Source organism: Podarcis vaucheri (assembly GCF_965113315.1).
Source record: "Podarcis vaucheri genome assembly, chromosome: 14".
Taxonomy (NCBI): domain Eukaryota; kingdom Metazoa; phylum Chordata; class Lepidosauria; order Squamata; family Lacertidae; genus Podarcis; species Podarcis vaucheri.
In genome coordinates, this window is record NC_138752.1 from 48,372,354 (window position 1) to 48,387,501 (window position 15,148).

General features: G+C 48.8%; 2 protein-coding genes across 3 annotated transcripts in view; one reads left to right on the forward strand and one right to left on the reverse strand.

The window, feature by feature from the left end:
- The window catches only part of SLC5A10 (solute carrier family 5 member 10), a 514,359-nt gene that overhangs the window by 262,842 nt on the left and 236,369 nt on the right, over window positions 1-15,148 (reverse strand). The window lies entirely within an intron of this gene.
- On the forward strand, window positions 5,439-15,135 carry B9D1 (B9 domain containing 1). 2 transcript variants are annotated; one of them, XM_082199913.1, is made up of 7 exons: window positions 5,440-5,599; window positions 7,863-7,931; window positions 8,754-8,865; window positions 10,139-10,235; window positions 10,745-10,807; window positions 12,856-12,923; window positions 13,927-15,135. In XM_082199913.1, exons 1-7 carry the CDS (start codon window positions 5,534-5,536, stop codon window positions 14,070-14,072), a joined length of 621 nt encoding a protein of 206 aa, XP_082056039.1. In that variant the 5' UTR covers window positions 5,440-5,533; the 3' UTR covers window positions 14,073-15,135. The 2 variants fall into 2 exon arrangements, with proteins under 2 accessions (XP_082056040.1, XP_082056039.1); XM_082199914.1 differs by lacking the exon at window positions 12,856-12,923 and having other exon boundaries at window positions 5,439-5,599.

Below are 15,148 nucleotides of genomic sequence, written 5' to 3' on the forward strand. Positions count from 1 at the left end.
ATTTAAAGTACAGGTTAAAATGCAATTTAAAATGCAGCCTCATTTTAAAGTAACCCATAAATCAAGACCATAAGGGGAGGGAAACATAAGGGTCAGACCAAGTCCAAACCGAAGGCCAGGCGGAACAGCTGTCTTGCAGGCCCTGCGGAAAGAGGTCAAGTCCCACAGGGATATCCCTCTTTATCACTCCCCTCCCCGGCTAACATTCTCCTTTCCCTTCCTCCCCAACAACAAACACAGAGTGAGTGAGGCTGAGAGACTTCAGAGAAGTGTGACTGGCCCAAGGTCACCCAGCAGCTGCATGTGGAGGAGCGGGGAATCGAACCCAGTTCACCAGATTACCAGTCCACAGCTCTTAACGACTACACCACACTTGGAGGGATGAAGGGTCCTCAATTCTAGTGTAGAAGTGGGGAAAGGGGTGCTCTCATTTTCTGGGTGAAGGAGAGACACTGCTTCTCTGCCCCCACCCCAAAAAAATGCTGGTGGCAAGCAGAAGAGCTGGTTGTTTGTTTAAAATCGCCGTCAGCTAATTTATTTGAAATTATTTCTATGTCACATCCACACTGTGCTTTAAAGCACTATTATACGGTTTTAGCAACAGTTATGGCTTCCCCCAAAGCAGTGGTTTTCAAAGGGTATAGCAAACCACACTGGTGTGGCAGGAGAGAATGGCAAGTGTGACGATTCAACGACAATCGAAGGAACATTTGAATATTTCAGTGTAGTATTTTATTTGCAGAATATAGATAGATGACTTTTCAAAATGAGAGCGGTACTGGGGACAATCTTGGTCATGATCCAGAAGCGCCACTGAAACAAAGAGAAGACTCATTTGTTTTCCAATGTATTGCTGATCAATTAAAAAAAACAATGGTGTGGCACAAGAAAAGGATTATTCTGAAAGTGTGGCCCAGAGGGAAAAGTTTGAGGACTGCTGCTCCAAAGAATCCTGGGAACTGTAGTGTGTTAAGGGTGCTGGGAACTGTAGTTCTGTGAGGGGTCTCCTGGCAACTCTCAGCAGCCTTAACAAACTACATTTCCCAGGATCCTTTGGCTTGATCTAAACAGGCACTTCTTGTGCTCTTATATATCTGCCAGAGCCTGGTGAAGACCAGAGCTACTACGTTGTCACTTGTGGTATCTCAGGATGGTGTTGTTGGGACACCGCTGCAGAGGAGGCCCCGTTCCCAGTTGCAAGGGGTTGGGCTGGTTTTCCGATGAAAACAGATCTGTTGTATCTGTTGTATCTCAATAACTCTCCACGGCTTCCCGATCTGCAGCTTGTTGTTGTTTAGTCGTTTAGTCGTGTCCGACTCTTCGTGACCCCATGGACCAGAGCACGCCAGGCACTCCTGTCTTCCACTGCCTCCCGCAGATTGGTCAAATTCATGCTGGTAGCTTCGAGAACACTGTCCAACCATCTCGTCCTCTGTCGTCCCCTTCTCCTTGTGCCCTCAATCTTTCCCAACATCAGGGTCTTTTCCAGGGAGTCTTGTCTTCTCATGAGGTGGCCAAAGTATTGGAGCCTCAGCTTCAGGATCTGTCCTTCCAGTGAGCACTCAGGGCTGATTTCCTTAAGAATGGATAGGTTTGATCTTCTTGCAGTCCATGGGACTCTCAAGAGTCTCCTCCAGCACCGTAATTCAAAAGCATCAATTCTTGGGCGATCAGCCTTCTTTAGGGTCCAGCTCTCACTTCCATACATCACTACTGGGAAAACCATAGCTTTAACTATACTGTACGGACCTTCCAGCAGCTAGCGATAATTAAATGGGGACATCTAGTGGCAAGGGAAGTTATTCCATAAAGCAGCCTGTGACAACCCACACCCTTCAGCTGTTCTAGACTACGACACCCATCAGCAGCTTGCCAGCATTATTTAGTCCAGTACAGTGGTACCTCTGGTTAAGAACTTAATTCGTTCTGGAGGTCCGTTCTTAACCTGAAACTGATCTTTACCCGAGGTACTACTTTAGCTAATGGGGCCTCCGGCTGCCGCCATGCGATTTCTGTTCTCATCCCATAGCTGTCAACGTACAGATTTGAAAATAAGGGACCAGCAGCCTCGAAAATAAGGGATCATCAGCCAAAATAAGGGATTTTGCGAGTGCAGGTGTGTTCGACTTCTGAGCCCCTCCGAGCCAAAGGCAGAAAGCCTAGCCAGCAGCCAAACGAAGCCTCAAGCGGTGGTTCCCACAGCGCAGCAACCCGGCAAAGGGGATGCAGCAAGGAAAACCACCGTCACCTCTCCACTGGGAAGCGCTGAGCAAAGGCAAGTCCCCAGGCAACGCGGCTGGGCACAAGGCATGCAAGCTCCACCCCCCCAGTCATTCTTAGACTCCTTATTGGGTGAGCAACGCAGCCAAGCAACACAGTTGGAGCCTCCCTCCTCCCTGGCCAGCAGGGAGGGAGGGAGAGGAGCTGCTTCCTTTGAAACCCGGGAAATTTACGGGATATCATCAATCCGGGACAGCAGAGGGACACGGCGCTGGGATGATGGAGTTTCCCACCAAATAAGGGACGGTTGACAGCTATGTCTCTTCCTGAAGCAAAATTCTTAAACCGAGGTACTATTTCTGGGTTAGTGGAGTCTGTAACCTGAAGCGTCTGTAACCTGAAGCATCTGTAACCCGAGGTACCACTGTATCCTGTTCTCTTTTTTAAAATATATATATATATTTTTATTGCTTTTTTTCCAGGTACAGATGTAAAGATAGATATATAAAAGAAATAACAGAAAAAAGAAAAAGAAAAAGAAGAAATCCATATCTCCACAACATTTTTTCATAACCAACCGGACTTCCCCACATCTCCCTCACCCTGCATTCTTTACAATAAAAATATCAGCAAATTATTACCTTGTTTCGTGTGTTTCTTTGTAATTCCAAATAATTATATTTTAGGTTTAAAATACTTGTTGTCAATTTACTTTTACCCTGAAATAAATATAGTGTTACTTTAAACTTTAGTCCTTTCATAATTGTAACTTAATTTCCCATATCACCAAATCTTATTGCTGAAGCTAGATTTTCCAAATCATGCAAATTCTTAACATTCATATAACTTATAATATTTTTGTAAATAGACCTGTATCCTGTTCTCACTGCTGGGAAACCTGCAAGCAGAATCTGAGCACAAGAGCAACTCTCCCGTCCTGCGGTTTCCAGAAACTGGGATTCAGAATCACTGCTGCCTTCAACTCCGCAGGCAGAGCATAGCAGAGTTAGTAGATCAGGCTTCCTCAAACTCAGCCCTCCAGATGTTTGAGACTACAATTCCCATCATCCCTGACCACTGGTCCTGCTAGCTAGGGATCATGGGAGTTGTAGGCCCAAAACAACTGGAGGGCCGAGTTTGAGGAAGCCTGTAGTAGACAGTGACAGCCTTCTCTTCCAGGAACAAGTCCAATCCTCTTTTAAAGCCATCCAAGTTTGTGGCTTCCTGCAGGAGTGAGTTCCACAGTTCAGCCATGCACTGGGTGAAAAGCTTCTTCCCTTTATCTGTCCTCAATCTTCCACCAACGCATTAGGAGGGTGCCAGGTTGGCACATATTGTGACAAAACACTAAAAAAAGTGTTCTCTATAAAGAAAAAAAACTATTAAGTGCTTGGGATGCTAGAAAAAAAAAGCATGAAGGCAGCAGCAGATTGTTGCAAAAACACCACAGTATTTAAATCACCATCCTGTTATTTCAGTTATTATCATAACATATTATTATTTTTTTAAAAAAACAAAAACCCAGTATCATTAGTGTGATAGAATTGTTAAGCATGCCAAGTTTAGGACCTGGAAGATCAGGGTTCGAATTCCCACACAGCCATGAAGGTCACCAAGTAGCCTTTATCCAATCACCGTCTCTCAGCCTAACCTCCTACCGCACAAGGTTGTTGTGAGGATAACATCAGGAGAGAAGCAGGGAGCAGCATGCACTCGTCAGGAGAGACATGTTTTGTTGCAGCTGGGGCAGATGAAGGTGTCCGGTTTTGCTGCTGCAGATACACCAGGGCATTTCTTCTCCCTGTGCTCCTCCCAGCGGTCATTCCTCCTCTGGTCACTGCTGTGGAGTCGACTGTCTGTCTCCGGGAGGAAAGGGTGGTGTGTGATATATATACAGTGGTACCTCGGGTTAAGTACTTAATTTGTTCCGGATGTCCGTACTTAACCTGAAACTGTTCTTAACCCGAAGCACCACTTTAGCTAATGGGGCCTCCTGCTGCTGCCACGCCGCTGGAGCACAATTTCCGTTCTCATCCTGAAGCAAAGTTCTTAACCTGAAGCACTATTTCTGGATTAGCGGAGTCTGTAATCTGAAGCGTATGTAACCTGAAGCGTATGTAACCCGAGGTACCACTGTGTGTGTGTGTGTATATATATATATACACAAATAAATTTGATCATATGAAAACCCACCGTTCTTCATAACGATTTGTTATAATTATTTATATCCCTAAAACGGCCTCAGCGTGCCTATGGCAGTAAGATAACAATAATAATAATATTTTATTATATATACCCGGCCCATCTGGCTCGGTTGCCCCAGCCGCTCTGGGCGGCTTCCAATGCATATAAAAACGTAATAAAACATCAAACATTAATAGTAACAATCTGATCCAATATTTTAAAAAATCAAAATATAAAACAAACCAACTCCACACCAAAGCCAGGATCACATTTTTACAGTTGCTATCACAATAAAAGGGACGCGGGTGGCGCTGTGGGTTAAACCACAGAGCCTAGGACTTGTTGATCAGATGGTCGGCGGTTTGAATCCCCGCAATGGGGTGAGCTCCCGTTGTTCGGTCCCTGTTCCTGCCAACCTAGCAATTCAAAAGCACGTCAGAGTGCAAGTAGATAAATAGGTACCACTCCGGTGGAAAGGTAAACGGCGTTTCCGTGCGCTGCTCTGGTTCACCAGAAGCAGCTTAGTCATGGTGGCCACATGACCCGGAAGCTGTATGCCTGTTCCCTTGGCCAATAAAGCGAGCTGAGCGCCGCAACCCCAGAGTAAAGGGGTCGCTTTACCTTTACTATCACAATAAAAGCACATTATCGTTCTAATTTACTATGTTTATTATTCTATAACTTCTTCTTATTATTGCTGTTTTAATTGCTGCTTTGCAACCGCTGCAATGAATAACACTACGCCAGGCGTGGGCAAACTCTGGCCCTCCAGATGTTTGCGACTACAATTCCCATCATCCCTAGCTAACAGGACCAGTGGTAAGGGATGATGGGAATTGTAGTCCCAAACATCTGGAGGGCCGGAGGTTGCCTATGCCTGCTCCATGCTATGCTAATAGGCGCTATTTCATTCATAGCGCATCAGCATCGCCTTGCGACCGAGAGCGGAGTCCTGCTTCCGATTCAGCAACCCAACGTTCTAGGGCAGCCTCGGCCCCGCCCCTTCGCGTTTCGAAAAGGCGCCGCGGAACGAAGATTGGCCCACGCGCCGCGCCGTCCTCCGTTGCTAAGGAGGGCCAGAGACGCGGCCTTTAGCAACGGGCCCTCTCCCGGCGCCTGCGAGGCTCCGATGGCGGCCGCCGCGAGCCCCACCGTCTTCCTTCTCATGGTCAATGGGCAGATCGAGAGCGCGCAGGTGAGCCGGGGGGCGTGCAGGGGCTGCTTTTGCCTCTCTGGAGAAACGGGGGGCCGGGCTAGAGAGGGAAAACGCGTTCTTTGTCTGCATCACCCCTCCAGGCCGTCGCCGTGGTATCTCTCGCCTGTTCTGTACCCCCAGGCCATGGGCGGAACCAAGTCGGAGAGAGGGGGGTGCGATCTTTCTTAACCCCCGCGCCCCGTTTCCCACTCACCCTGCCTTTCACGGAAAGAGAGAGCCTGGCTGTGTTTTCTCCCCGGGCTTCCATCTTCCTATTGCAAGCAGGCAGAAACCCAACAGGTGCAGCTGCTCATAGAAATCAGGTTGGGGTGGGGTATTGCATTGGGTTTTCAGCACCTATGCCTGTAATTAGAAATGCCAGCTTCTCTTGCTTCTGTGCATTAATTAGCTGCCGGGCAGGCGCAAATCCCACAGGTGCAGCAATAGGGGGACGTTGTCATCCTTGCATATAGCCCAGGGGTGTCAAACTCAAATTCATCGGGGGCCGCATCAGCAGTTTGGTCACCCTCAAGGGGCCGGTTGTATTGGCCTAAAATATTTGAGCAGGCTGAGACCCCTGAAGTTGATGGGCTTTGACATTTAAATGGGGTGTGTGTGGCATGTGATAAATTATGTGAGGTTCGAGCTGGTCTTTGACCAGTAATAAATTATGATGATGATGTGAGGTGTGAAAGATTACTAAAGTTCTGCCCCTGTGGTGATGTATCATAACATTGTGCAGGCCCAGTCTGAGGGCACCTTTACCAGACTGCGTCTTGTGGCTGGGGCTTGTCTGCGCCTTCTCTTCCTTCTCCGCCTGTTGCTGCCTCCTCCCTGTGCCAGGCGCTGGTGGGGGGGGGGGAGATGTGCCGGTTGCACCCCAGTTTCTGACGGGGGCCAATGCTGCTTGTTCCTCCCTCTGCTTTTCAACACTGCAATATATCGCTACCGTATCACAACATCACTATCACAATGTTGAAAAGTTGGTATCGTCGGCTTTTAGGGGCTGAGGGGCTTACTCAGTACGGACAGGGGCACTCCTAGGAATGTATTGGATTTCAAATCCCTGGATTTCAAATCCCATTGAGGGGGGGGCAGGGGCCGACTTTGGTAATATGGCACCCACCCTGAGTGAGGACAAAATTTGGTGCCCCCCCCCCATAGAATAAATAGTCATCGTTATCATTATTTTGTGCTCCCTTGGCTCGGGACGGGTGAGGCGCCCGCGCGGCCCCAAATCTGGCGCTGGTGGAGGAAGCACATTTCCACGACGGGCTGAGCTGCCCCTGTGGATCCTGCTGCCTGAGGCAGCTGCCTCCCCTTGCCCTCCGTGGCAAGCCGAGGCTGAGGGGGACGTTCGCTTGCCCAGGCGCCGGGCTCCCGTCCACTTGCTCCGGCGCGCCCACTGCAGCCCTGCTGCCAGCAGCCGTCGGGGAAGGCGGCCAGCAGGGCTCTGGGGCTCGGTGGGGCCCGCCGGCAGAGGGCGGCGCTGCGCCCCGCCTGGGCGTGGAAGCCCTTCTGGGACGTTGTTTCCTGCGCCGCGCTCCCGCCGCTATCTCGGCTCGCTCCCTCCCGTCCTCCGCGCCTCACCTGCCAGACTCACATCCCTGCCCGGCGGTGGCGGCGCTCACCACCTCCTTCGTGCTGAAAGGCGACGCGGCGCACAACCAGGCGATGGTGCACTGGACGGGCGAGAACAGCAGCAAGAACAGCGGCTACACGGGCCACATGACGAGGTCTCGCGGGCCGGATTCGGCCCGCGGGCCTTGTGTTTGACACCCGTGATATAGCCTATAGGTATAAATGGTACTTGCATGAAACCCTCTCATGACAAAATATCAGAGCGGTGAACAGCAAGGGAAGCTTGACCGGTTGGATTTGTGCCTTAGAGTGCAGATGTGAAAGTGTGAAGAACCTTGCATGGGAAAGGGGGGGGGAGTGATTTTGAGGTGTCAGCAGGTATGTCTGTAGGTTCACCAGTTCTTTGCCCCCGGCATCCTTAAGCTGGAGCTGGCTTTCCATTTAAAGGGTGCTGGTAGCAGAGTAAGAAATGAAGAAAAGCTGCTGTGTTGCTTTACCTGGCCTGAGGAAAAGTGAACAAGCTTCCCAATCATTGCACTTTGTGGCGAAAGCTGCTGCTGCAGCAGCTCTTCAATGCATGGGAGCCCCAGCCCAAGTGCTGCATTCAGCAAACCCCCGCACATCAGGATGTGTATAGGGAGCTGTATGGAAAGATGCAAAGAACTTTTATTTTTATTTTCAGTTCCCGGAGTTTGACGACCTCTACTGCAAGTACTGCTTCGTGTACGGTTACGACTGGGCCCCTACTTCAGTAAGTCTTTCTCCAGTCATCTTGCTCCTTCCTTAACCACAAGCCCAGCGGTTTTTCTGGACCACTTGCATCCAATCCTTCCATTTTGCTTTGCTGTGCTTTGAAGCCACAGAAAACAAATCTGCATCCGCAACAGTGAAACAGAATATCCGTTATCAGGGTCTACCTTTGATTGCCAAATTCAAGAGGCAGCAGACAGGTTCAGGTCCTTGTCATTTTCCCAGAGGCCTCCGGCTGCTCGAGTTGGGAAGAAGGATGCTAGACCAAATAGATATACAGTCGTACCTTGTTTTGCGACCGGGATCCGTTCCGGAGCCCCGGATGCTAGACGAAAAGGACGCACGACAAAGAGCCGTTCTGCGCGCACACACACAGAGCAGTTTGCGCTTCTGCACATGCACAAGCAGCAAACCCAGAAGTAACCCGTTCCAGACTTCCAGGTTTGCCGCAGACGTTTGACAAAATGGACGCACAACGAGGTGGACTCAAAACAAGGTACCACTGTAATCCAAAAGATGTGCCTTGCTAAACCGGTTGAATACCATAATCTCTCCTGCCCCCCCCCCAGCACCTCATTTCCCTAGCTCAGGGATTGGGTAGTACCTCTGGTTTTTGAACTCTGATCATGTTACTTCTTCACCTGGATGGTGTTGTGGGCATTTCTGTTTTCTATCAATCGCATGCTGTTTTTGTGAACCTATTCTGTTTTTCAGGAAGACCTGTGGTTGTGTTCCTCTGATCCTTGGAATCTTCTTCCAAAATCAGAATGGAAATACTATGTGAAAAGAAAAGGTCTGACTCCACCCTCCCTTTTCCTTACAGGGTTTGGAAGAAGGAATCTCGCAGATCACTTCTAAAAACAGAGTCGCCCCGCAAGACCTGGTGTGGAATTTCCCCATTGACATCACCTTCAAGAGCACAAATCCCTTTGGCTGTAAGTGAAGTGAAGCAAGAGGGTCTTTGGAATTTGAGAACCACCAACAGGAAAAGGGCTGTTGAGGTGCTCTGGCCCGTCTCCCAAGTTTGGTGCATGCATGTTAGACGAGAGATTTGGAATACAACAGATATGGAGGGTTCTAGTAGCCCTTAGCGAGGCTTCGGGTTTCTGAAAGGAAAGACAGAATGGATGGATCAGGCCTTTCAATCCCTTCTGCTTAATAAAATGGGAAGGGAAGAGGGTGTTTTCTGTCCTGAAAAAGATCTCAGAATTCTACAGTGAGGCAACCGAAATTCTGCACCAAGCAAAGCTGAATTCGGTGCTTGCTGCAAATGCCGAAAACTTAGTGCCTTTTAACACTTAACAAATACGGTCATACCTCAGGTTGAATACGCTTCAGGTTGCGCTCTGCAGCGACCCGGAAGTAATGGAACGTGTTACTTCCGGGTTTCGCCACTCACGCATGTGCAAATGCTCAAAATGACGTCACACGCATGTGCAGAAGCGGCATATTGTGACCCACGCAGACGCGGGTTGCGTTCACTTCAGGATGCGAACGGGGCTCCGGAACGGATCCTGTTTGCATCCAGAGGTACCACTGTAGCTGGGTTACTTATTCTGCTTTTACTAGTTACAGAGAAGGGCAAAGAGGGACTGCAGAGGAGAGTCCTGCTTATAGGTACATTTTGGGCATCCTTCCCTCTCCATCAAGACTGGCAAGAACTGAACCCACTGAGGGAGGAACCTTCCTGCAATGCCGGGGGTTGGACTAGACGACCTTTGGGGAACCCCTTCCAACTCCACAATTCTACGATTCTGTGATTCCACCAGCTATTCTCCTTTTCAGCCATGCCTGTTAAGAAGGCCTGAGACCAAACACGCTTGGCAAAGTGGTCTTCTTCCCCTTACAACTCAAGACGCCTCGCCTCAAAGGAATAGCTGATGAATCTGGGGCCTTACACCTGTCACAACTCCAGAAATAATACAAAACAAAACAGGCCAGCCTGCTACTTTTTGTCACTGAGCTACTTTGCCCTGGGGGCAGGTGGAGGGTGGGGAGACATCTGGCCACCAGTTTACCCAGCAGGAATTATTAGTCACTGAAGCCAAGTGATACAACTTCAGAGCTGCTCTCCCACCAAACTTCATCCACGCACCTGCAGCTGGTGCAGAAAACATGGTGGGATGCTGGTAACAGCCAGCAAGACGGGAAGAGGACCAAATCCATCACAGCACCCTTAGGCTGATGGTCCTTTTCTTTTCTCCCAAGGGCCTCAGATAGTCATAAGCGTGTACGGCCCTGATCTTTTTGGGAATGACGTGGTCCGAGGCTATGGAGCAGTTCACATTCCTTTCACCCCGGGGAGGTGAGTTCTTGATCGCACTCCTTGACTCAGTTTGAACATGGTTGCCTTGAGCTGTTGCACTCTTCTTCTTTTAAAAAACACAGTTTTATTGGTTTCCAATCTATAACAATTACAAAAGAGAGAGGAAAAGATGCAAATATATTCTTGCAGTCTTGAAAACCGGCGTCCAGAGCATGAGACGGAAGCTACCGCTGGACTATAGGAAGTCGGCCAAAGAGGAGCTGATCTCTCAGCAGAGCCATTGTGGGTGGGTCACTGAGATGCCATCACCATTATTTCCTTAAAGAATAGGTCCCAGTCCCCTGCGCAGTGGGTCACTGCAACGTTATTTCATCCTTGTTCATTATTGACTCCACAAAATATCACTCCTTTTTCTTTCTGCCAAGGGGTACGTGAGTTTTTTTGGCTTTGATGGGGCACGGAAAGCGCTGACTTTCTTAGTCTTTCTTTTCTGGATCTTTTCTAATTGGTTGAGCTCCCAGATTTGGATATCCTAAATTCTGTTTCAGGCACAGGAGGACTATCCCAATGTTCGTTCCTGAATCGACATCCAAGCTGCAGAAGTTTACAAGGTACTGAAGAATGCGTACGATGTGGGTGAATATTTACTGGGAAGTGTGTTTTTTTAATACATGTCTTCGAAGCACTGGGCTCCAGTGGGCATCATCTCAATTTACTTGGTTCACTTGTCCACACTGCTGTCCCTTTGGCTGCTGGGGTAGCAATATGACCTCCCTGCCACCGATTAGACAGCTTGCAAATGTAACAGCCTGATTGCACATAGGTGCCCTTTTTGTGCAAATCATGTATTTAATATTTAGGGAGCAAGCAAACGAGGGCCCTGTAATGTGTATGGGTTGCTCGTGCGTAAGTTGCCGCCTCTCCAGGCTTTGTTGCCTTGCTAAACCTTTCAGTCTGGGCAGCCCTTCACTTCGTGGCTGCCTCAGTCGCTAGCAGAATCCGTCAGTGGGCGTTTCTTAAATCTTTTCCAACATAAAAGTTGTTTGACACCCAGTCTCCTCCTACTCTCTCTGCGCGGAAGTCTTCTATGCAGGGTGGGTGTGGATAGCGGAGGACCCGTGCTCTCCCCGCTGGTGTCCGGTGAAGAGTCCTGGAGCCCTCTCGCTGATTCCCCCATCTGCCCCCCTTTATCCCTGGTGTTGCGCTGATTTGCTTCCCCATCTGCGGAGCTGCCTCTCTCCCTGCTGGGCCCTTCTCCAGCATCATTTGAGAGCCTTCCCTCCGCCTCTAGCTCCCTGACATCCCTATGCAATTTGATATTTGAACCAAACAGTTATACAAACTGGCCCCTGGCACAGCCTGCCAGCGGCTTGAAGCTTCTCCCTAACCACACTTGCATGCACACAACTGCTCACACTTTCCTCGCTGCGTGTTGGGTAGGAGGGGCTCAATCCCCATGCACTGTAAACAACGCACTGTTGGCCAGGGCTGGGGACGAGGCACAGGGGGGAGTTCAAACTGTTGGCCAGCTGTGGCAAAGGAAAATTTGCCAGGGGCCTAGTAAGAATAAGGAAGAAAGGGGTCATTGTTTAATGGCAGGGCTCTGGCTTTGCAAACTCAATCCTTGGCATCTCCAGGTAACACTGGGGAAATTTCCTCATCTGAAACAGTGGAGAGCTGCTGCCACTCTCATCAGGATGGATTTGATTTTAATCAAATCAATTTAAATCACTAGCCAGTAAGACTTGATTTAAATATATTTTTTTACGGAAAGAGTCATTCTTGCTGGTATAATAATATTTCCAACCAGAGGAAGGTTTGATTTTTGGAATAAAAAATTTTCAGAGCAGTTTTTACAGTTATGTAAAAAAATTACTGATTTGGTTATACTATTAGAAATAGGTAGACAGATAATTATGAAATTATTGTGAGGTTTAATAAGTGAACTGTTTATATTTGGACAACTTTTCTGCTGCACTTTATTGGAAGGAGAAAAATAATCATTTCCTTAATAACAATTTAAACAGTTTATTTAACTAAAACAATAACATTCTAGCATATGTATTCATGTTTGTTAACTGATGTGGTTAAACAATTTAAGTGAGTTTTAGCACACATGAAAAACTTAAAACAAATTCTTATTTCCTGATAAATAGCCTTTGGACTATAATATAACTTAAATAGAAAACTATCTTTAGAAATATATTTTTCCCCAAAAGCATTTTTTTTTAAAGTCCGATTTAAATATAAAAAACCGATTTTTTTTCATTTGATTTTTTTTTAAAAAAAAGATCATTGGTTTTTATCCACCCTGCCACTCACTGTAGACTGGGGTGGGGAACCTGTAACCCTCCAGGCAATGTTAGACTACAGCTCCCATCAGCCCTGGCCTGCAAGGCCAGTGGTCAGCGATGAGAAGAGCTGTGCTCTAACCACTTCCAGAGAGTCATTTTCTCCACCCCTTGTTTAAAGCACCTTGCTGTGTGGTTTCCAACAAAGTCTGGGAGCGTTTGTGGCTGGCTGAACTTGTAAGAGAGATTCTGGGATTGTGAGATTTAGGGCCGCAGTAACATTTGACAGGCTTAGGTTATGGGGGGATTCGGATTGAGTGGAATTGTGAGGCTGCCTTGATGACCCGGGAACTTTCTCTTTCTCCCAGCTGGCTTATGGGAAGACGCCCAGAGTTCACGGACCCCAAGGTCGTAGCGCAGGGAGAAGGCCGAGAAGGCAAGTGCTTGGGGAGGGAACCCCCCCTGGATGGGATGAACGTTATCTGCAGGCCAGGCTCTGCGGAGGTGGAATCACAGACAAAGCCTGGCCCCTAAAGGGCAGTGGCAAAGACCGAGCTTGAAATGTTGACCCAATTCATGATGCGCTCATGTTCAGGGCTGCTGCTCCTCCTGCAGAAGGTGTTGGAACCGGATAAGTCTTGTGGTATGGGGGAGAAGAGTCCCAGGTGGGAGGTGTTCCGTGGTGGAGGTACAGAAGACAACATCTAGTTTGGTTTATAAATATACCCTGAAGCTGGAAGGGCGTTAGGGAGGGAGGGGATTGGGAGGGGAACTGCAAATAAGGGAGAAATCTGCAGGGGATTGGGCAAGATGAACCTCAAGATCCCTTCCAACTCTACCATTCTGTGATTCCAAAGCAGGCTGCGTTATATCTGCAAATAAATATGCATCGCCAAGGGAAGACGTCCAGTGTTAGTAGGGGGACGATGAATGTGCAGCGCTTACTCTCCCCCCATTGAATTTTCAAGGGTAGTTGCATTCAGAAAAGCAGACGTCGAACCACCACCCTTTGATCTTCATGACCTTTTTATGGCCTCGGCCCAGTAGACCTGAAGGAGCGTCTCCACCCCCATCGTTCAGCCCGGACACTGAGGTCCAGCACCGAGGGCCTTCTGGCGGTTCCCTCATTGTGAGAAGAGAGGTTACACAGAACCAGGCAGAGGGCCTTCTCGGTGGTGGCGCCTGCCCTGTGGAACGCCCTCCCATCAGATGTCAAGGAAATAACTATCTGACTTTTAGAAAACATCTGAAGGCAGCCCTGTTTAGGGAAGTTTTTAATGTTTTATCGTGTTTCTAATATTCTGTTGGGAGCTACCCAGATTGGCTGGGGAGGCCCGGCCAGATGGGCAGGCTACAAGTAATAAATTATTTTTATTTTATTTTAAGAGTGAAATAAACTCCTGCTGGTTTTCATTTCGTTCCACTTGGTCTTCTTCCAGTGACCCGGGTGCGCTCGCAAGGCTTCGTCACCCTCTCCTTCAACGTGGTGACCAAGGACATGAAGAAGCTGGGCTACGACGTGAGCCCGGCCAGCGCGTCCAACCCCTCGCTCCCGTCAGTGGCAGGCGGCATTCAAAACTACTGAACACCAGGTGGTTGCTGGCCTGCTTTGAAAGCCCGTAGGGTCACCTGCCCCCCTGGCAAAGGTATTTGAACTAGGATCACTCCAGATGCCAGCTCAGGCCTGTTGTAGTTGTCACGGGACTAACAAGTGTGTCCTGAGGACTGTTTCAAACGTTCTGTTACCAAGGTGCTATGGCAGGGGTGCTGAGCTTACAACCCATAGCCTGTGTCTGAACCCCGCCCCCTGCCCCACCAAAGCAATTCTGGGCACATCCCAAACACCAGCTTTGCCTGCAGCGACAAAATCAGCAGCAAGCAACATGGCATCCCTAGACAGGGCAGAGAGGCCAGCATTGTGCCAAGTCCACCCTCTTCATATGAACTGCAGAGCAGGCTAGGTTTTCCTTCCCTCTACCCAATGCAGCAGGGGTAGTGAGCATGGTAGTCTCCAGCTGACTGCATCTCCCATCATCCCTGGCCTTCTGGCCAAGCCTGATGGGAGTTGGAGTTCCAACATCCGTAGAGCACTGACAAAGGGCCATTCTACCGAAAGGCCATGGCAGATGGCTCATATATGGCTGGTCGTGTAAGGAAGGGTTCCATGTATGTAGAAATGTAGTGCAGCAGGGAGCAAGCTTGCGGGCTTTGTTTTTTTTTAGCAGCGCAACACTTGAAAGGCTTACCTGCAGCTTAAAATTGTGGGTGGCTTTTTTACACCTCACAAGCCTACACAGTAGGAGGGTTGGCTTCACTGTCATGCCACTCAGTTTCTTGCTTCTGCTTTGAGGGGTCTGTTATCCCATTATGGCCAAGACAGAAAGCATAGCATGCAGGAAGGGCTTACAAACTTGCCTGTTCTGTGCCAGCTACATTTAAGCTATTTGTAAGTGTTCCTCTGCCCAGCTTGCTAGCAGTTGCAAGGGACAACTGTTTTCTTCAGGGGCACGTTCCTGTATATCCCAAAGCATGTTGTGGCAGAAGCAGTCCTAACCTCCAACCTCCCCAATTTTTTCCCTTGCTTTTTGCACACGTTACTCATCCTTAAGCATTCACTTGTTTAGGACGACGTTTGTAACTGTTGGGAAGTTGGATCTGCTT

What these genes read in the sequence shown, in the direction of transcription:
- B9D1 (XM_082199913.1), top strand. Translation starts at nt 5,534, where the DNA reads ATGGCGGCCGCCGCGAGCCCCACCGTCTTCCTTCTCATGGTCAATGGG. An exon ending in ACGACTGGGCCCCTACTTCA is followed by an intron (nt 7,932 to 8,753) that starts GTAAGTCTTTCT and finishes TTTTCCTTACAG; the next exon opens with GGTTTGGAAGAAGGAATCTC. An exon ending in GAGCACAAATCCCTTTGGCT is followed by an intron (nt 8,866 to 10,138) that starts GTAAGTGAAGTG and finishes TTTTCTCCCAAG; the next exon opens with GGCCTCAGATAGTCATAAGC.